This window comes from Leuciscus leuciscus (genome assembly GCF_965113295.1).
Source record: "Leuciscus leuciscus genome assembly, chromosome: 5".
Lineage (NCBI taxonomy): Eukaryota > Metazoa > Chordata > Actinopteri > Cypriniformes > Leuciscidae > Leuciscus > Leuciscus leuciscus.
In genome coordinates, this window is record NC_138729.1 from 49,880,324 (window position 1) to 49,903,247 (window position 22,924).

Genomic DNA, 22,924 nt, shown 5'->3' on the forward strand with positions numbered 1-22,924 from the left:
ATAACCAAAACTAAGTTATTTTGACCTATCATGGCACTTTGATTTAGAAAGTTCTGTCAAACTGAAGTTTTAAGGTGCTTAAATAAAATAAATACATCATATCCTATGTAAACAAGTATTTGTTAACTAGGCTATTACTTTATTGCAGTATGTTATCAACGCAAGATGATACTTCAAAACACCATTTCCCAAAAATAAATAAATAAATAGATAGATAGATAGATAGATAGATAGATAGATAGATAGATAGATAGATAGATAGATAGATAGATAGATAGATAGATAGATAGATTGATTGATTAATAAATCTCATTATGGAGCATGACCCGGGAAACCGCTAAATGGTTCACACTTCAATCCAATGTTCAAACCAAAACTACAACCCTGTTTTGTGTGTGTGTGTGTGTGTGTGTGTGTGTGTGTACAAATGTATGGCCACCATCTCCACCCCTAATGATGCAGTTTAGTTTCAGAGCCCTATAAAAGGGCATCTTCTGCCTTGTCAGAAAGAAGACGGCTGCTGTGTTGTTGAAGAAATCACGATGTTACAAGATTTACAAGACAATACAAGAATAGTGAGTATATAATTTAAAGCTTTATGGTGAAACTATCTATATTGTTAAAGCGCTATATACATTATAATTAGAATGTGACAGCAGTAGATTTAATCAATCAATGCAGCCTTTTTCAGTAATTAGACTAAATAACATAACAGAGATCTTCACTAATAACACAAGTGCATAAATACACAATCAGTTTGAGGGTGAAAAATATTGTGGGGGATTTTATTTTCAGGATAAAACACTTTTCCATACATCAACATCTGTGCAATGTTACTTAAATATTCAATAATTAATTGTACGTCTGAAACATACTGCTGCAATTTTGAACCTATAATCTGAACATAAACAAAACAAATAATTTTTAAAATGTGTTTATCTGACTCTATTTAAGAATACAACTGGTATAAGTGAATGTGTATGTATGTATGTATGTAGAATAGCTTATATAGACCATGACTATAATGAATTATAGCTCCATTTGTACTCATTTATAAATAAGTATTACTATTTTATAAATATATTTTACAAAGACTCATTAAGACCTATACTGCATTATAAGAACAGTTATAGTTACATTTATATTATTTTTATTATGACTTATAAGTCATGCATTTGCTTTTACAATATGCATGCTCATAATCCATTATTCACTAATTTATAAGTATTAATTAGTCAGTCATATGGTTCCATGAATGTATTTATAAAGATGCAACCTGCATTGCTATAATGTTGTTATAATTACAATGACTTTTTAATAATTCAGATTTACTTCTGTCAGATAAGTAAATATATTGTTATTAATAGCCGTGTTGTGTTCTTATAAATACTTATTGTGAGTGACAGTTACTAACCTCTATAATTGCAACATTGATGTATTTACGTAAAGTGAAAACATACAGTAGAAATCATGAAGAAGTGCTCATTTTACATTTTAAGTTGTTTATTTGTAAATGTAACTAAAGAACAAAACGCAAAAAAACACGTAAGAGAAACGAGTGTTTGTTAGCGAGTCTGTTAACAGCTCTGATAATCGAAAGCTTGCTAGACATATGTGGAAATTGTTGGACTGGTCTAATTATCAGCAATGGATGAATGAACAGCATGTAAAAAAATTATACTACAAGGCAAGCAAGCGCAACAACATAGAATGCAAACAATTTTACAAATAAGATATTTATTTACTGGCCACTTCATGCGTTTTCTCAGATCGGATTTCTGATTTATCAAAACGATTCCATTTACACCTGGTCACATAAATGTGTTTTTGCGAAACGGATTTAAATCCGATCTTCAATTCCCGCGCTATGCAGATTTAATGGAGTGCACTTCTCCGAAAGCAACAGATATGAGCTGCATTTTATTGATCATCAGCTAAAATTTCAAAATCAAAGACCGCAATAAGAGAGAGCGGCAACAGCCCTGGTAAGATCATTTCGTTTCTTTACTTTTAATGATGATGATTGTGTGATAAGTGTCTGCGACTTACTTTCACTTTGATTTGCGATAGTTTGCACGTTGTCTTGATGAATCGATGCTCAGCTGCGGTAATGCGTGTTCCAGTAGCGTCGTCATATCTGGCAATAACATATACTATAACACGCTCTCACACGTTTTTTTATTTATTTATTTTTTTACATTTTTGGGAGGAGTACAATTTACATATGTGGTTTCAACAACCAGATGCATTTACACTTGTCCAGTTTCGTCTGGAATGCGGCACAGACCTCCTCCTGAAGTGGTCTGAGCGATCGGATTCAAATCTGTCTCGAGTGCGTTTCGGAGGACATTTACACCTGGTCTTTTCACGATCAGATAGCTATCCGATCTGAGAAAACGCTTGAAGTGGCCAGGTTTAAACAGCCCCCATGACAAAAACATACACACGAAAGCCGAAAACAAACGCTAGTTGGCCTCTCACGTCCAAATTTGAGGAATTGGTGGGGGAAGTGACGTATGCCGTAAAGCAGTCGAATTTTGTAGTTCTTTATGTGCTCGGGTTACTACCCGAACCCCGAAGTTACGTAGTGTCAGTAAAAGCGATACAGGGTCTTGGAAATATATTATGAAGGTTGAAAAGCTATAGTGTTCCTTTAAAGTTACATACTAGCAAAACAGCTGCAACAATATTTTTAAAGTATAATTCCAAACTGCTATAGGTTTGGAATTAGGGCTGAGGAGATATAGATTTGAACAAATCAAAATTACCATTCATGATCTCTAATGCAAACATTAGTCATTAAAGACATTGATAACTAATTGGTACAGCAAACAAGTGTGTCTTGTTACTATTATATTTGGTCATTTATAAATTAGTGCATAATTGATTATTAGCATCCGCATTGAAAAAGCAAATGCATGAAATAAGTAATTATAAAAATAATATTAATGTAACTATAACGTACTCGGTTACTAACGTAACCTCGGTTCTCTCTAGAAGAGGGAACGAGTACTGCGAAGTATCTTACGCTAGGGGAAAATCCCTTTTCTGCGAGATATTGAAGCCAAAAAATTATCCTTAATTTTGTATTATTGTAAAACGCGTTGCGGCAGCATACAGACATAGGCAAGACGGCTTGCGTGCCTATTGGCTGTTCTGCGGCAACTGCAGCAGCCTATCGAGCGAGTCCTAGCGTGACGTCAGACCCAATGAGGGTGCTTCAGAAAATATGATCATATAACACCGATTTTATCATCACTGCATTGGTTACCTATAAAGTTCCGTATTAATTACAAGGTATTGCTACTGACTTATAAAGCCCTAAACGGCTTAGCTCCAGTCTATTTAACGGATCTTCTATCGCCCTATAATCCATCGCGCTCTTTGAGATCACTAAATTCAAGGCTTTTGGTCATACCTAGGATATCCAGAACCACCAAAGGAGGGAGAGCATTTTCACATTTGGCTCCAAAACTCTGGAATAGTCTTCCTGATACTGTTCGTTGCTCAGACTCGCTCTCCCAGTTTAAAACTAGATTAAAGTCGCATCTCTTCAGCCAGGCATTCATATAATCCTACAGTTCAAACTACAATCCGGCCTCTATCCAATGCCAGAGGAGAACTGGCCCCCGACTGAGCCTGGGTTCTCCCAAGGTTTTTTTTTTCTCCATTAAGGCACCTGATGGAGTTTTAGGACACCATTAGGTCACTTGATGGAGTTTTTCGGTTCCTTGCCACTGTTGCCTTTGGCTTGCTCAGTTGGGGATATTTTGGGGATATTTAATTTAATTTTATCAATCAATAAATTCCTCTTGAAACAAACTTTGTTGTATTATTTTAATTTAATACTGTGAAGCTGCTTTGATGCAATCTGTATTGTGAAAAGCGCTATACAAATAAACTTGACTTGACTTGACTTGACTTCGCGCCCGCTGCGTCACGTCCCGCCGAAACGGGCGTGGCTTAGGCCTATAAATCCAGCTCGCAGGCAGCTGATATCTGGTTTTTCATCGCCGAAGCGAACCAGAGCGTGTGCATGCACGGCAAGATACGCAGTACTCGTTCCCTCTTCTAGAGGGAACCGAGGTTACGTTAGTAACCGAGTACGTTCTCTTACAAGAGGTCTCTCGTACTGCGTAAGTATCTTACGCTAGGGGACCCAATGTAAAATGCCGTGCATGCTGGGATCTGACACCAAAGACCCAAGGGCGAAAGCCCGGGGTTCATATAGTGTACAATCACCAAGGGAACTCACAGGGAGTCCGGGAAGAGGGAGGGGCGGAGCCGCGCTCTTCCACATATAGCAGCGTCCCTCAGACGCAAATTACATCATACAGACAGGGCGGAGTACGGCCTGAGTTGATGGAAAATTGTGGGTCTTATTCATTTGCCCATAAGCATTTTATGGTCGATCAGCGAGAAGTGCTCAGCGGACACAGTATTCTGAACCGATAGCATCAGAACAGACAGTACTGGTTTATTTAGACCGACAACAGCCTGGCCTGTAAGGCGGGAACCTCTAGGCTATAAAACCTTATAAATGTAGACGGGGAGGCCCAGCCTGCCGCCATACATATATCTTACAAGGCAATCCCACTTGACCAGGCCCACGATGAAGCCATGCTTCTTGTGGAGTGCGCTCTGACACCCAACGGGCACTGCATGCCCTTGGAAGTGTACGCCAGCGCAATGGCGTCAACTATCCATCCTTTCGACGCGTCTAGTCCCTTGGAACGTCCGCTGAATGAAACAAAGAGCTGCTATGGCCGCCACATAAAATTTGAGCGTGGAAGGGGTCCTGCCCTTATCCAACAGCTCTTGTAGGAAGGAGAGAACCTCCGTCACCCCACAGTCTGGGGGTGACACGCCACAAGCTGTGCACCAGCTGGAGAACACTGACCATTTCGAGGAGTAGAGCCGTTGCGTAGACGGGGCTCTAGCCTGCGTGATCGTGTTTAACACTCCCTTTGGGAGGTCAGCGGGTACCCGTTGATGGCCCAAACATGAAGGGACCACAGCTCTGGGCGAGAATGCCAAATCGAGCCCTTGGCCTGAGAGAGGAGGTCCCTCCTCACTGGCACTGGCCATGGGGCAGTGCTCGCTAGCTGCATCAGAACTGGGAACCAGGTTTGGTTTTTCAGAACGGCGCTACGAGTAGCACTGAGCATCCTTCTTCCCTGATCCGTTCTATCACCGGAGGCAGGAGAGAGACGGGAGGAAAGGCATAGAGCGGGCGGTGGGGCCATACATGAGCCAGTGCGTCCCTGCTCTTGGAGAAAAATTCCAGACAGTGAGCGTTTTCTTGAGACGCAAACAGGTCTACTTCCGCTCTGCCGAATTTCTTCCACAGCAGCTGGACTGTCTGTGGGTGTAGAGACCACTCGCCTGTCGGAACATTGTTCCTGGACAATCTGTCCGGTCCTACGTTTAGGAGCCCTGGCACATGCGCTGCTCTCAGCGAGAGCAGGTTGCGCTGAGCCCACACCAGGAGGCGTTCTGTCAGCCTGTGCAGGTTTCGGGACCTGAGGCCGCCCTGGCGATTTATGTAGGACACCACTGACATGTTGTCCGAGCGGACCAGGACGTGGTGTCCTCTTATTTGGGGACAAAAAACGCGTTAGCGCATTGTCTACTGCCAACATTTCGAGGCAGTTTATGTGCAGAAGCTTCTCCCGTTCTGACCATTGGCCGAAGAACGGTCTGCCCTCGAGCAGCGCTCCCCATCCCGAGGTGGATGCGTCCGTAGACACCACCCTCACACTCGAGGAAGTCCCCAGGCTTACACCTGATCGGTACCAGTCGTTTGGTTTCAGAGCTGCGATGCATTTCTGATTGACCTTGAGACGAAGCAGACCGGAAGCCCGCGCTCGGCACGGTACTCGCGCTTTCAGCCAGAACTGTAGCGGGCGCATGTGAAGCAATCCTGGCTGAAGTACTGATGATGCTGAGGCCATGAGACCTAGCATCCTCTGAAATTTCCTGAGCGGGACCGATGTGCCGCAGCGGAAAGAGCTCGCTGTGCGCTGAATGTCCAGTACGCGCTGTGGTGACAGTCGCGCTATCATAGACAGCGAGTCCAGTTCTGTGCCCAGAAAAGATATTATCTGTCTGGGGGACAGAGAACTCTTCGCCCAATTGACTCTGAGACCCAGATTCTCGAGGTGATCGAGTAAAATGGTCCTGTGCTCTATGAGCTCCGAGTGAGATTGAGCTAGAATCAGCCAATCGTCCAAGTAGTTCAATACTCGCATGCCCTGTAGTCTGAGGGGTGCGAGCGCTGCGTCCATGCACATTGTAAATGTACGGGGTGCTAGGGACAAGCCGAACGGTAGGACTGTGTACTGATATGCCTGGCCCTCGAAGGCGAATCTCAAATATCGCCTGTGACGTGACGCTATCTGTATTTGAAAATACGCGTCTTTCAGATCTATTGACACAAACCAATCTCCTCTGCGAATCTGCGCGAGGATTTTTCTGGTCGTGAGCATTCTGAACTGTCGCTTCGCAAGCACTCTGTTCAGTTGCCTGAGATTTAGTATGGGTCTGAGACCCCCGTCTTTTTTCGGTACCAGGAAGTATCTGCTGTATAGCCCTCCTTCGCTCTGAGCTTGAGATAAAGGCTCTATGGCCCCTTTGCTCAACAGTTTCAAAATTTCGGCTCAAAGTAGGTTTGCTACTTCTGAGTTTACCGTAGTTTCGACGCGTGTCGCATAGCGGCGAGGGCGTCGGCGAAACTCTAGCGAATAGCCTCTTTCTAATGTCTAGCACCCACTTCGAAACCCCGGGTAGCCTTGCCCATGCATCTGCACGAATGGCTAGGGGTTGAATGCGGAGCGCGCTCTGGTCGCTCAGCGACAGAGGGGCTTCGGTGTGCTGCAACATATGCGTCGCGCTTATGACATTCGAGGCAGGGGGCTGCAAAATACACATCTGCAGTCGCCTTTTCAGGGAACTGACAGAGCGAGCATTGACGGCATAATTTTATCTGCTGGTTGACCCGGGATCAAACACGGGTCTCTCACGCAAAAGCCTGAGAATCTGCCACTGGGCCACAGGGGAAGACACATAGGCATTCAGTTAGCGCGAGTATTATCAGAGAGCGTCAACATGCTGGCGTTTGTTTGCAGGCATGCGTGTATTACAACAGGCTCGCTCACTGCAATATTGACATTTCCAGTCGCCTGAACTTCAGAGGGGAATGAGAAATGTGTGAGAAATGGAGGTCGGCCCGGCCGCAGCGGGACTAAAAGCACTCTTTTCTCCTTTCGCCAGTGACGCGCGGGAACCATAGAAACGGTGTTTGGGTGCAGGCGAGCGAGTTGTACAACGCGCTCGTTGGCTGCAAAATGCACATCTGCAGTCGCTTTTCAGGGAACTGACAGAGCGAAGCATTGGCGACATAAATTATCTGCTGTTAGACCGGGATTCGAACACCGGTCTCTCGTGCGAAAAACCTAAGATTCCACCACTGAGCCACAGGGGGGGAACACAAAGGCTTTCAGATGCACGAGCATATAAGAGAGCGTCAACATGTTTTCTTCGGCGTTTGCTTGCAGGCATGCGTTTATTATAACAGGCTCGTTTGCTGCAATATTGATATTTCCAGCGCCTGATCAGGGAACTGAGAAATGTGTGAGAAATTGAGGTCAGTCCGGCCTCGGCGGGACTAAAAACACTCTTTTCTCCTTTCGCCGGTGAGTGACGCGTGAATGGGGCGCAGGGGCAGGGTAGCTTTTTATTGTAACGTAAAGAAAAACTAACCCCGACCGTCCGCTTCCAGCCTCCCTTGTGAACGGCGCAGTTTGCGCGGCTCGAACAGAGGGAGAGAGAAAGCTAGCCCCGTGACCGTCCGCTCTTGACATCCCCTGTGAACGGCGTGGTTTGCGCGGCTCGAACAGAGGGAGAGCAGGTATCGTCCCCCAAGCAGGCAAGGCAAGCGGGCACCACGCCCGTTTCTGAAACTTTGCACATGTCTGCTGGCTAATAAATGTGATGTGTCTGTCGAGTTTCATGCAATTTCAAGCATGCTAAGAGTCTCAAAAGCATCAAAAAAGAATATTAAAGTTTGATGCGTTGCCATGGCAACAGTATCTAAGATATCAATAATCCTTTCACAGGTCTACATCTGCTGTGTGTCTACATTATACACATAAAGTTTGAAGCAAATCGGGTAAAAATAAGAGAGTGATTTCAAAGCATTTTGAAAGTGACAAACTTCCTGCAGCCAGTTGGTGGCGCTATAACTTTTACTCACAATAGTCACATCCATGTGATCGGCCTCTTACAACGAACACACTGCAGAAGTTTCATCAAGATCACTTTATGTATGCAGAAGTTATAACACACTTCCTGTGTCCCATTATTCGCCATAAATTCGTTTCCTCGTCACGGCCAAACCGTTCGAGATATCAAAAATCCGTTGACAAGAATTCATCCTCAATGTCTTGACTTCATTCACACCGAGTTTGGTGGCGATCGGATGAATTCCCTAGGAGGAGTATTTCACATTCCATTGTATGCGTTTTCCAAACAATGTATAATAACCGACTTCCTGTTGGGCTGGCGTAAAACTTAGAGCACGAAAGTTGTTCGGCTCGATGAGATCTATATGTGTACTGAGTTTCATATTATTACATGCAAGTGTTTTTGATTTATGGACCAAGTTTTCGGACCCCATTCCAGGGGGCGCTGTCGAGCCCCCCTGCCACGCCCCGGTACCAGCTTCAGCCCGGCCCTGATGGCCGCAGGTTCTGACGTGTGCCCAAAAGTGGCAAAAAGGAAACAAAGTAAAGATGAGTTTGACTGATAATTTTTTTTAAAGGGTTGTAAAGATATCGCGACATGTCTTTACCGTGTATTCTTTTGGCCACGATAACCAATGTCGTGGTGTGAAAAATCTGATATTGTGAAAGCCCTAGTTTGTATTCATTCACTTTTACTTATAACCACATAATCAACAATATATGTACCAATTTGCTGTTAGAAAAAAAATTACTTATCATATTAGTTTTTTAGACACACTGTACACATACATTTTTGTGGGATTCAGGACCCCTGGTGGTTTTCAAAAGATTTTCAAAAGTAATATCAACTCTTCTGTTTTATAGCTGAGTTCATCCAAACTCCAGGAAAGGTATGTAATCCAGCTCTGATTCCTGCAATGATGAAGCAGTGCACTTTATTACATATACTGCTACATTACTTACACAATTAAAGTGTATAACAAAATGGATCATTCTGAGAATAACTGTTCAAATTAACAAATTGTATTCAAATCAAGAATATATGTGTTACACATACAAATATATTAAATAGCAGTGCGTGATGATGATGTTCATGGTCGGTCTGTCTGTGTGATCGCTGCAACAGTGAGGTGAGAATCGAACACTCTCTGAATAAGAATGAGGAGATGTTTAGAGTCAGAAGGAGAAACACTGTTCAACAAAGCCTGCAGAAACTTGGCATACGCTGCAGTGTGGTAAAACATCTTATACTTTATATATCTGTCTGACTCCGAGGTCGCGTTAGACTTTCGCGTCTGTTTCGAGTCTGTTATTTTGATGGACAGGATCGTCAATATTTTCACATTTTAATGATAATAAGACATTTAATAGCTTCTTTTTTCGGTCACATTTTTATTCACAAACTTACAGGACAAGCATATAGGCTAGGCTATGCATTTATTTATATTATGAAAATAATGTTGAAAAAGAGGCACTTGTCGTGGATCATGAGTGAATCCGATCATCCCTTCCTCTTTACTACATTACAGAACTAAATAAACATGAATGAACATCAGTAAATATGTTTAAAGATACAGTAGCCTACAAATTACCAAAATCACTGTATCATGTCTCGTGTCATCGCCAACGCATTCTCATCCTAGGGCGTCATATACTGACGCTTTTGACATTTCGTCTACATCAAACGCACATGGCACCCTTTAGCGTCATTATGAGACGCACAGAGCTTTGTTCGGTTATGGGTAGGTTTAGGTCTGGGGTAGGGTTAGGGTTAGACCGCTAGGAGGCGCCTTCTGGCCCATATCTATCTGCGTCTCATATTGACGCTAAAGGGTGCCATGTGCGTTTGATGTAGACGAAATGTCAAAAGCGTCAGTATATGACGACTTGGGATGAGATCGGGCTGTAATCGCTCAATCAGTGTTGAAAACAATGTCAAGTAACATTATACCTCAGAAAAGCCCTTCGTAAACTTAAACTTGATAATCCGCAAGAAAAAATAACTCTAGAGAGCAGTGTTTTGCAAAATATATAATGCACAATATTACATAATCTTTCTTTTCTGTTCTTTAATATTTAATGCATGCTTGAATGAATCCATCAAGTTTTAATGACAGTCACCGTTTAAAACAAAACAAACGGTGTAATCAAACACATTGGCTTGGACAGACTTTTTGGTTGAATCCGAAATCGCCCCCTAAACCCTCAATCACTATTCCCAACGCGAGTCCACTAATACAGTTCACTTAAAGGAGTGAATCAAAACTAGTGAGCGAATTCAGACAGCCATTGAGTGTACATCAGTTGAATGACACCAAAATGGCTGTCCCCTTAAATAATTCCCTATTTGAAGTGGGCGATTTCTCGTGTCAGTTTTCATTTTAATCTGGAGACTGAACTTGCGCTCTACTGCCGCACTGGAACACACTCGCCACCAACTGGGAATTACAGTTACATGTTATAATAGGCGTATAGATATCCCTCAGTGTAATCTGTAAAAATGACGGATGGCGTTCAGATTTTTCCATCACTGCTAAAAAATGTTTTGGTTAATGAGACCTCTGAGTCTGACTATTCCTTCTTGAAATAACCTACAAAATGTTTTTGTAGCTGCTGAATATCAAATGTTTGCAAAATGAAACCGTGTGTGTTTCAGGATGAAGTGCGAAACATTGCATTAGTGGGTTCTGGAGGAGGAGAAAGAGCCATGGTGGGTTTGCTGGGATCCCTGGTTCAACTCGATAAAGTGGGACTTCTGGACTCCATCCTTTATCTGAGCGGAGTCTCTGGATCTACCTGGTACGAACCCTGAGAAAGAACACACACACACACACACACACACACACACACACACACACACACACACACACACACACACACACAGAGACACACACACACACACACACACACACACACACACACACACACACACACACACACACACAGAGACACACACACACACACACACACACACACACACACACACACACACACACACACACACACACACACACACACACACAGAGATGTGGTGAATGCCAAAAACTACAGCATCATGTTGTTCCTCTGAAGGTGCATGGCCTCCTTATATCAGGAACCAGACTGGTCCACCAAACTAGAGGCTGTGAAAGACAAGATCATCCAGAGACTCAGCGGTCCTGCCGTCAGCTGGGGAGATGCATTTGCCAAACTGAAGAAATATTACTATGAGAAAGACATCTTCAGCTTGACTGACTTCTGGGCAGCGATGGTCGTCACAGCATTTGTGAAAGAGGTCTGTTACTATTCATAATACAGCCTTCATGACTTGCGTGATTTATGAGAAGGTCACATTTAGGTTTAACAAGTTCTATGTGTTAAATAATTTTAATAGATTGTAATATAAATATTTAATCAATAGTATAAATATTTCAACATTGATCAGATTACAAAGTACTACAAATCTACCTGCCATCCTCTGGTAAAAGAAAACATACTTGCAAAAAATGAAAATATGGGATTCATAATCTAATTTTAACCTGGAAATAAACAAAGTTTTGTGATTTCAAATAAATATGTAAAATAACATAAGTAATAAATACATTTCAGATTGTGCACTAGTTAGGTCACTTTTCTTTTATAAAGATAATTTGAGTAAGTTTTATCACTTGAACTTGCTTGTGATTGAAGAAATTTTTCTAACTGTCCCTGGTCTCCACTACAATAACATGCAAAAACTGCGTTCTCTATAGATCGATGAACACACACTCACAGAGCAGTGGAACCAGCAGAGTAAAGACCCGTTTCCCATCTACACATTGATCGACAAGCAATTCAAACAGAAAAAGGAAGGAGGTCTGTGTGTTTGTTTGTTTGAAAGAGACAGACAGTTAATTTGCTCATGCCGGCTGTTATATGGACGTGTTTCTGTCTGCAGACCCCTGGTTCGAGATCACTCCACATGAAGCAGGTTTTTCCCTCACTGGAGCATTTGTGGGAGTCTCCAGCTTTGGCAGTCAGTTTGAAAAAGGCTCTATGATCAAGAAGCAGCCTGAAATTGACATGCTGTACCTGCAAGGTAACAAACGAATAGATCGATAGTTTCTGTGATGTATTGATCCTTTGATCGGGTCTGTAATAGTTATTCATTTCCATGTCAAAACTGAAATGTAAACAGTAACATTATGACTAGAAATATCAAAAAATCATTTGGACCTCAATTTCAACAACACATTGAGTATTTGAAGAGGAATTTATCATGTCCAATATATTATCAGGGGGCCCAAGCCACTGCCCCTTTGCCCTCATTCAGCCCTTGGTCAGACCTTTCCTTTCTACGGGCTGGAGTGCCCTTACAAGTGTCCAGTCACGTTGTTGTTGCAACGGATGCCTCCAGAACAGCCTGGGGTGCTGTGTGCAATGGACATGCAGCTTCAGGCTCCTGGATGGGACCTCGACTGTAGTGGCATACAAATTGCCTGTTGCTGGCAGTGGTGCTCGCCCTGCGCCGGTTTCAACCATTGCTTCAGGGCAAGCATGTGTTGGTCCGTACGGACAACTCCGCGACGGTTGTGTACATGAAACGCCAAGGCAGGGTACACTCAGGGGCGCAACTAACCAGTGTCAGAGGGGTATGCAGCAACAATTTTGGCGCTTTTACTTTTTTAGTAACAGTGTCTGTCTACATTACACTACTACATAATAATAGTTATAATATTAATCCCATGATAGGGCTAATAGCCATATATTGTAAAACAAATGCACTGAAAAATAAAGGAAACTTTCGTAATTAGTTTTGTACTAATTTCTATACTTCACATTAAAGATGGGATTGGGCCAGCCCAGTGTCAATCAAGAAAAGAACCAATCGTGTTGGTAATATACAAACGCTGATCTACGTGTTTAATGAAAAACTTTTTTTTTTGACCAATGCATTACAACGGCACTAACCCAGCGCCGCCAATTAAGCAAAACAAAACAAAACGAATGGCATCAATTGACATGCCATCTCCTTTTCCCTCTTTCTTTTTCTATTTTTAATCCCGACAGGTTTTTTTGCTTTATCCATCTTTTTCGACTTGTACCTGCTTTCTCAGTGCTCACGGCGCCCCCTCCTGCTCGCGATATTATCTCCCCCTCTCTATGTCAAAATTATATGATGGAATCTTATGAACATCCTATTCTAGCCTGTTAGTCCTCTAAAAAGTTATATACTGTAACATTGAGGAAATGCAGAAATTATTTAGAAACGCACAACAGCAGTTACATATAGATTTTAAAAATTTTTCTTTATCATCGCTTTGGCGCCCCTCTGGTGCTGCGCCCTATGCGCCGCATATAGCGCATACCCACTTTTTGCGCCACTGGGTACACTCACGTCACATTTCACAACTCGCTCGCCATCTCCTTCTCTGGAGTCAGCAGCAACTCAGGCCATTCACATTCCAGGCGAGCTCAATTTTGCGGCCGACGAGCCCTCACGACAGATCATGCTTCCGGAAGAATGGAGAATCCATCACCAGGTGGTCCAGGGGATCTGGAGTCGATTCGGGGCTGCACAGGTAGACCTTTTTGCCTTCCAAGAGTCCTCCTACTGCCTGCTTTTTAATTCCCTGACCGAGGCATGGAGACATGGAGGACTTGAGTGACCGGCGGTGGTAGACACTATCACTTAAGCCAGAGCTCCCTCTACTAGGTGAGCTTATGCTTTGAATTGGAGTCTGTTTACTGAGTGGTGTTTTTCCCGTCGGGATGAACCCCAGAAATGCCAGATCAGCTCTGTGCTTTTCTTCTTGCAAGAGAGGTGGGAGCGGAGGCTGGCCCCCTCCACCTTGAAAGCGTATGTTTCCACCATCGCAGCACATCAGGATGCAGTTGATGGTAGGTCGCTGGTCATTAGGTTAAATCCTCCCAAACCGTGCCTCGTCTCCTCCTGGGACCTCTCTGTGGTCTTTTCTAGTTGGCAGAGAGCTCAATTTGAGCCTCTGGAGTAAGTAGAGCTTAAGATCCTGTCTCTAAAGACAGTGCTCCTGACCGCACTCACTTCCATCAAGATGGTACCTGAGGAGGACCTGCAGGCATTTTTGGTGAGCGAATTGTATACTATGAGTTTGGGCCAGTCTTATCTCACAAGATCCTAAGACCCTGGCCTGGATATGTGCCCAAAGTTTCCAAAACTCCTTTTAGGGAGCAGGTGGTGAACTTGCAAGCACTGCCCCCAGAAGAGTTTTGGGTGAGTTACTACAATTTGACAGTTTCGAAAAATGTGCCAAAGCAATTGAGAAAAACTGTAAGTAATATTAATTACTATTAAAGGGCTGTTATAATGCCCTTTTCACAAGATGTAGAATAAGTCTCTGATGTCCCCAGAGTGTGTATTTGAAGTTTTAGCTCAAAATACCCCACAGATATTTTTATATAGCATGTTAAAATTGTCGCTTTTTGAGGGTGAGTAAAAACGCACCGTTTTGTGTCTGTCCCTTTAAATGCAAATGAGCTGCTGCTCACGGCACAGGGGGCGGAGCTTCAACAACTTGTGTCCTGAAAGTTTCTAAAACTTTTAGCATTTTATGTTCAAACCGGAGTCAGACAAAAATGGAGAGACTCAAGAAGAAGTGACAACATGTAGACCACATTTCTAAATGGTTAGTTGATGAATTTATGTAGATTATGGCCATTATGGTTATGGGGTTTGATAGTGCCTGACAGAACACACATCCACTGTGAATGTAATGTCTGAGGATGGACAGAAAGACGACTCATAGTTAATACTTGTGATAGCAATCCGTCAAAATGTTCATCTTTGTTGCTGCTTCTTCTTGGGTGAGCGTGATTTTAACTCGAATAATATCCCGTAGTCTAGTAACTTTTCAGTTAAATAACAAAAAATGTTAAAAAATTTACTGGAAAAATGTTATATGGTCAAAAACGGTATCGCTTCAATATTGCATCACACAAAACTAACAATCATTGCCGGAAATGAAATCAGCGTCAATACGAAATATTATATTACACATATAAAATGATTTACTCATAATTATTTACTGATTGCTTAATTCACACAACTATTTATTCCAAATCTATAAAGAAACATAGGCCTAACTTATGGCTCTTACAATAGAGCCTGCACTCGAGAAATGATGTGAACGGGGCTTTTAGATTAAAAACTGATATGAAAACCTTTAATGTCCATCATAAAATCAATTTACAGATCAGTAATATCCAATAACAAAAACAATTGATCATTAAACCTCAAAATTCGATTAAATGTCACAGATAAAAAGTCAAGCAGAATAACTCAATAAATGTGTTGAAATGTGATGTCTTACTCCACCTTACCCTATATATCTGAAAACTGTATGTTGAACTAATATATATATATATATAAAGATGTTCCTGTTTGTTGATATTGTGTGTTTTCTGCAGCTCTGTGTGGCAGCGCTTTAGCTGATGGAGACGAGATTCTGAAATTCATCTGGCAAAAGATAAAAGGTACAGTTGCATTTGTTCTCAAGATTCACTTCTGCCTAAAAATGCCAGTCAATTCATCAAGGGCATATCATTTACTGTATTAGGAACACTAGGGACATGTACCTACCAATATCCAGCGACTACTGAATTGTCCCTAACAATAATTTTGATCAAACAATTTAAATATATTTATATGCAACCACTGTTGTCGAAATTTTGGCCGCATCTGAAACGGGTCTTACCATTGACATTACCTGAGAAGTCAAAGTAAATAAGTTAGAAAACTGCATGCGCTCTTTTAAAGGACATGCGTGACCTTAAGGATAATGCATGAATGGAGAACATAAGGTAAATGTTTAAACAAGTTTAACCTTTACCAAACTTTAACTTTATTGTTAAACAATATACAAAGCAAACTGTTAGTCAAAATATCCTTAAAGTAAAAACAACATTGAAATATGAGAGGTTTGGGGGATGGAGGATGTGTAAGGTGCAATTCATTGTCATATGAACTCTTTTTGTTTTTCAGATTTATTTGAAAAGAAAAAAAATATACTTGAGGAAATGGGGAAAGGTAAATCATTTATTATTGATTTTAGTTTATAATAAGTTACATGTAGTACAATATTTGATAAAAAAATTAAAAAAAATTAAAAAATAAACATTTTAGTGTGTTAATGTTTGTTCAATGTTTTCTTCAGAAGATCCAGACCCATCTATAGACAAGTGTTTCCAGGTGATCTTGGACCTTGTGGACATGAATCTCTGTGTTTTGGATGGCAAAGATCCTTCTGCTTATGATAAATCCATCAGAACAACACTGACTGGTAAACCTTTTATTAAATTGCAGTAGAAATCTTATTTCTCAGGATTACATTTTTACTTTTTTTTTTTTTTTTTTTTGAAGAGACACAAACAAACAAACAAACAAAAAATCTATTGAACATTTCCCCAAAAAATATTTTATATTGATGCCAAATAAAATGAGTCTGTGCCTGTTCAGACGTACTGTTCAGTGGTTATACTGTCAGGTCACGTCTAATATCCACAGTGTATGTTTTCTTTAGTTTTTGTCCTCTTGTTTTGTCGGCTGAATGATTGACACAAAGTGCACAACAATACAATTCATTGACTGGACAGTATGTCCCTCACAGCCTTGCGTTCAAGTCAAATTAAATATGCCATCTACTGTCCATAGTTAACACATTATATGTGGTAAGTTGTCACAACAGGAACCTGCTATTTATTGACCGTGATTTAAGAATACCTTTTATTTTTTTAAATATTAAATACTATTTCAATTCAAATATAGCTCTATCTCACATCGTATCGGTGTTTAAAATGTATTTTCCAGCTAAATTTAAATAAACAATTAATGCAACAACGAAAATGGATATGGCAACATGTAAACATATCAAACCTCTGACTGAGGTTAATTTACTTTAATTTTTAATAAATGAAAAATTCGGGTTGATTCGAACCCATGCAGACAGTTGATCAGAACTGTGTAAAGACATCAAGTTGAGGAAATTCACTCTCCAGACTCCAGAATCTCTTTCAAGGAGTATACTGATGATAGTTCAAATGCAGATAAGTTTGATTTTTATATGCACGCACACTATATTACATCAGGAAGGTCAGGGCTCTGCCAACAAACATGAGATGAAGCTGATTAATCCAGAAAACAGTTCACTTTCACTGCATCTGCTCAGCACCCCTGTGCTACTTCCTAAAGGCACAGGATCTGTGGTGACATTGAATAATTTGATTGATCAAACAGAAATCCACTGTTTTGGCCAAAAAAATTATAACTCAGTTATGTTCTTCTCTTTTTACAGACCTCGCTGGAGGCATAACTCAGCTGATTTTTCCAGAGGGGAAACTGGATCTCGCTGATAAAGAAGCTGCAAAACTGTATATGGAGAGTTACAGCACGGATGTATGCAACAATTTGAGTGTTCGGTTCAGTTTCTGGCCGTTCGGTAGGTTGAACTGATATATACAATGTACTTCACTTTTGATTTTCAAGCCAAATTAATGCATAAAGAACAAAGCATTTTCATATTTTAAATATGGCCATAACTGAGCTTCCAGTTTGAACCAGTGTAATTTAATACCTAATGCCCAAACTTTCTTATACTAGGACCCTAGAGATGCATCATTTATCTTGAGAACCGCTTTACACATTTTAGTGTGTTAAACTCTCTTTTAGTTAATATTTTTATTTTCCTTGTCATATTATTGAGAATGGTACCCTACCCATGTGAACTGCAAGCCAAGTACTGACAATAAACCAGATTAAAATGATAACTTATCCTATTTATTTATTTAATACAAAATAATCACTGTCAGGACAGACCATAACAAAGTAACACATTACATATATATGGTAACACTTTATTTTACAGTGTCCTTGTTATAAATGTAACATGTAGTTACCATGGTAATAACAGTAAATTATGCATAATTACATGCATGTAATATAACCATTTGCATACTAACCCATGCATGCAACTAACCATCAACCAAATCCTAATCCTACCCTAACCATATAGTATGTACATGCTGTTGATTATTATTACTCAGTACTTAAATATATAATTACACTAGGGCTGCACGATTTGGGGAAAATATCATATTGCGATAATTGAGGTCAATATTGCGATTGCGATTGCGATATGCAATATAATAAACAAATGGTTTCATGAGTCAACTTGCTCAAGGAAAATAAATGCACACACAGATTAGTGATAATCTGCCTAAAGAAAAAAGTTATTTAGTCAAGAGCAGTGAGTGTTTTTCTCTGTTCCCTTTGTTCTTTGATTAACTTTAGCGACAGATATAATTAGTGGCTACTGTGTACTGTCCCTTTAAGACCAGCCGCTGCTGACAGAGACGCGGATCTCACACGCGCCTCATTCTCTCACGAGTCACAACTCTTCACGTTCATCATAAGACTACTCTTATGTTATTAAGATACTCGACAAAAAGACATTTTGGCATAATTGTGCGTGTTATTGTTCGTTCAAGCTCGAAAGAGAACTGTATTCTGGCATGCTATTTTGTGCGCACGCACGATATTAGCGCGAGTCTTTCTGTGTGTCACAGTCAGGACATTCACAGGCAGCACGTTCATTTTGGCATGTGTGTTGTTCGTTCTACCGCGAAAGAGAACTTGATACTGGCGCACGTCTATCTGTGGGTCGTGTGTGTGTGTGTGTGTGTGTGTGTCAGGAGGACGACATTCACTGACAGCGCGTTCTTTTTTGTCTTATCGCGCATGAATGGTTTAAAAGCATTTGCATGAATAAGAGTGGGATCATGTAACACTAGCCAAAGGATGCCAAAAATTAACAGATGCTGCGTTAATTGCGTTAACAGCGCTAATTTGTTTATTTAATATAAAATCGCCGCATTTTGAGTCATATAATCGCGTAGGCTTGACATCGCGATTGCGATACGATTAATCGTGCAGCACTAAATTACACTGTAACAATGACACCTTAAAATAAAGTATAACCATATATATTAGCTATATACATTATAGATAATATATTATCGCTGCCATTTTAATCACTGAAGCTGCCAATTACAACGTGAGGTACACAACGTTGCACTGGAAAACTCCTGTTATTATCAACGAAGCTGTCTACTCTCTGCAATGAAGCTCTTATTGACATTGTGTAATGAAAGGATTCATGAGTGTGCAGAACTCGCTCTGAACAAACACTCCACAACACTCCCCCGTTTTAGACGGTGAGTGGATTCTGACTAACTTAAACACTTCTGATTGGCTGTTGTGTTCACACACTCAACATATATGCCAAAGATCAATGCTGCAAAAATAGTTTGTAAATATAAACCTTTAAAGCTACACTGTGTAATTTTTTTAGTTGATTCTTAGCAAAAAACACTTAGTTCTTTAAAAAATATATGTGCTCATTAATGTATATTTACTTCTTTCAAGTAATAAAGTATCCTCGTAAGTTTATAATCTGCAATTGAAAGTACATACGGGTGAGGGGTTCGAATGCCGGTTGCCATGTTGCCCCTCCATCTTGAAACTACATTAGCCAAAGAGGGACATACCTGTAAATTCAAGCTTCGCCTTTCGCGCTTTACACTCAGTGACGAATGCGAGGGGGAGATTACTCGCGACTGCCGGCAGATTTGAAAGATTGCTGATGGAGGATCACGCCTATTTTCGAGGACATGTAGCAGAGTCGCCAAGGAAGCAAAAGAGAGAATTAAAACATCAACGCAACAGGCAAATCAGCAAGACCAAAGTCAATACTGGAGTAACTTTTCCCAGATGGAAAGAGGTCGAGGAGCAACGATTTTAAAACGGACGCCGAGGTTGCCTGCTTTCCTCTCGAGAGGTAATCCAGCCTATTTGTGTAAATTTGAAGTTTTATAGTTGCTTGTCTAACCATAGCATGGTTGTGCATGACGCCAGAACGACCTCTAGTATAACTTGCATTACTTTTCCTCACGTCAATGGTGAAAAAGTATTGTTTACCTTGTAACATAAATCTGTGCTGCGACGGATCACAGGTGATAGTTTTAAAGGCGCAATTGGACGAAGTCTAACTGGAAGCCATGTTAATCTTGAAATAATACGGCCACCGTAGGAGTTAAAACGCCCTCGAAATTGAAAGGAACAGAAACTAATATTCACTGGGTAGTCATATACAATTTCACCGCTAGATGGGGGAAAATATCACACAGTGTAGCTTTAACACTCTTAACAGAACACTTACACAAAGCATATTTTCTTTCTTGGTGCTTTGCTATGTTTATCAGTAAAGGACTCATCAGACTGATTCAAACCACGAGTCTGAATAATACAATAAAAGGACCAGCTGATGGTTAATTTGAGTCTTTTGTTCATGAATCGGACTATAGGCCTACAGTTCACGCTCTGCATTTGTGTTGTGTTTGCAGTCTATGAGGAGTTGGATTTATAGACAAACCTTTTGAATTTCCAATTTTTAAAAAAAAATGTTTGTAGTTCTTTAGAAAACCAGCTATGGCTATGTACTAGTTCTTTAAAGCTAAAACAAATACAAAACACTGATTCGAAGAACCTATAATGAAACATCAGGAACTTTTTTTAATCTCCAAAGAGCCTTATAGTCAAGTCAAGAACCCTATACGTGCAAAGACTGTCCTAAGAACCCTTTAGGTAACCAACAAACCACTGAAGAAACTTTCAGTGTATGAGTGTATTTGTCAATATGAGTGTATTTGTCGTATTTGTCAATATGAGTGTATTTGTTGGACAGATTTTTTCTACAGCTTTTGTAGATGCATCTTTCAGTGGATTTGGGGCAGGAAATATTACTTTCTCAACAACATGACAGGTGAGAAGAGACTTGCTGATTACTGGCAATTCAATGTGAATGATAAAAAACGAATGTCTCACTTTGATCTCTCCCTAAAATACTGTCAGCTAAAGCAGTGCCCGCCACTCTACTGGAAAGTGAAATGAGAGACTATATAGACGCTGGACTGTTGCTCAACTCACCCTATTTCTCAGTGCTGAGAAAAGAGAGAAACATTAACCTCATAATTTCCCTGGATTTCAGTGATGGTGATCCTTTCACGGTATTATATATAATTCTCTCCAATATAATAATGCACACTTACTGTCATATAACCTCATTTAAAGGATTAGTTCCCCTAGAAATGTAAATTCAATCATCAATCACTCACACTCATGTTGTTCCAAACACCTATGACTGACTTTCTTCACAAAATTAGTTTTTTTTTTTGAAGAAGAAGAAGAATCTTGCTGCTTTTTTCTTCATGACACAGTGACCACCAGAGGTCACGCTAAACTTAAATGTACAGAATAAAAATAATTTAAAAAACACTGACAGATACTGAAATGCTGTGTATCATTTTAATAATAAAAGACAACAACATTTCAGCATGTTTTAATTTAACCATCTTTACATGGTATATACAAAGAAAATCTAATGGAGAGCTATCTGTTAGCATTACCATTCATCTGAGTGTCAGTTTCTCGGCTGACACATGAACCCCTGGAAGTACTTCCACTTTTAATAAAGTGATGCTGCAATGCTTTTCCTCTGCAGACAGTGAAGGAAGCTGCCAAGATGTGCAGGGAACGAAACATCCCTTTCCCTGAGGTCATCATTCCCAATGGACACTCAGAGAAACCGAAGGACTTCTATGTGTTCAAAGGCCAAAACGCTCCAACCGTGATTCACATCCCTCTCTTTAATGTGGTCAACTGTGGAGGCAAGTTAAAATCTTACAATGTCCTGAATAAAATAGAAATATCAACTGTGTTCTGATTTAAGTGTGTCACTGTTTCTTCAGATGAAATTGAGGCCTGGAGGAACAAATATTGCACGTTTCAAGGTGCTTACAGCGCTGAGATGATCACTGATCTTATGGAGGTCACTGGAAAAAACATCACAAACAATAAAGCAAAAGTGGTGGAAGAGATTCGTGCGATCATTGGGCTTCCGGAGTTCCATGATCCAGGATCCAGCCGATAACATGACTAAATTTAACACTGTGACTAAACACGATTAATGACAATCAAAATACATACTAAAATGATCTGCATATAGTTAATTTAACAAGAAATAGTGTTTAATTTAATTTTCTATCTTTAATAATCACTTAACATTATTATTACACAGCATTTTTACCTTTTCTGCAAACTGTGATTTGTGTGCTATTATTATCAGAGGTTGGTAAAGTTTGTAATTCATTTCTCTTTATATTAAAAATGTTTCTACATGATTGACCTTCATTAAAAATAGCTGACCATCATTGATCAAATCAGCAATAACAAACTGGATTACAAGTATAACTGCAGATTTAAAAAGTTGTATTACTTTTACAAATATTGTGTTCTTGTCCATTATTGTTTCTGTTCCAATGAAGTTGAAATATTAAGGTTCTGTTGACAAAATAAACATAATATGATCACTTTACAATATTATTTTCATTTTCGTGACAATATTTTAGTGTAAACAATACAATCTGTGGCAGTTTGGAGGCTTCATAATAAAAATATTACACCAACATTGAAAGGATTTTTAATTCGTGTCTAAAATGTCTCCTAGCACAGTGGTTCCCAACCTTTTTTTGTCTGAGACCCCCTTTTTCTCAAGAAAATATTTTAGGGCCCCCCTTCACATTTAATGATATTTTCGCTCTTGTAAGTTTGCAGCAAGGATGACAAAATATGT

At 40.4% G+C, this 22,924-nt stretch overlaps 2 protein-coding genes across 4 annotated transcripts; one reads left to right on the top strand and one right to left on the bottom strand.

Moving 5' to 3' along the window:
• Positions 1 to 453: 453 nt before the first annotated feature.
• On the top strand, positions 454 to 22,669 carry LOC309499704 (cytosolic phospholipase A2 gamma-like). 3 transcript variants are annotated; one of them, XM_082171111.1, is made up of 15 exons: positions 454 to 575; positions 9,108 to 9,133; positions 9,370 to 9,478; positions 10,900 to 11,042; positions 11,316 to 11,517; positions 11,975 to 12,077; positions 12,160 to 12,300; positions 15,648 to 15,713; positions 16,222 to 16,266; positions 16,394 to 16,519; positions 17,531 to 17,674; positions 20,978 to 21,055; positions 21,145 to 21,299; positions 21,794 to 21,959; positions 22,041 to 22,669. In XM_082171111.1, the coding sequence occupies exons 1-15, from the start codon at positions 543 to 545 to the stop codon at positions 22,220 to 22,222; spliced, it is 1,719 nt and encodes a 572-aa protein (XP_082027237.1). In that variant the 5' UTR covers positions 454 to 542; the 3' UTR covers positions 22,223 to 22,669. The 3 variants fall into 3 exon arrangements, with proteins under 3 accessions (XP_082027237.1, XP_082027238.1, XP_082027239.1); XM_082171112.1 differs by having other exon boundaries at positions 16,397 to 16,519; XM_082171113.1 differs by lacking the exons at positions 9,108 to 9,133; positions 9,370 to 9,478 and having other exon boundaries at positions 513 to 575.
• LOC309500137 (uncharacterized protein) lies at positions 688 to 9,101 on the bottom strand (the record flags this gene model as incomplete). Its single annotated transcript, XM_082171701.1, has 3 exons — positions 8,660 to 9,101; positions 5,797 to 8,615; positions 688 to 699 (listed from the first exon to the last, which is right to left on the bottom strand). The coding sequence occupies exons 2-3, from the start codon at positions 6,928 to 6,930 to the stop codon at positions 688 to 690; spliced, it is 1,146 nt and encodes a 381-aa protein (XP_082027827.1). The 5' UTR covers positions 6,931 to 8,615; positions 8,660 to 9,101.
• Positions 22,670 to 22,924: the final 255 nt, after the last annotated feature.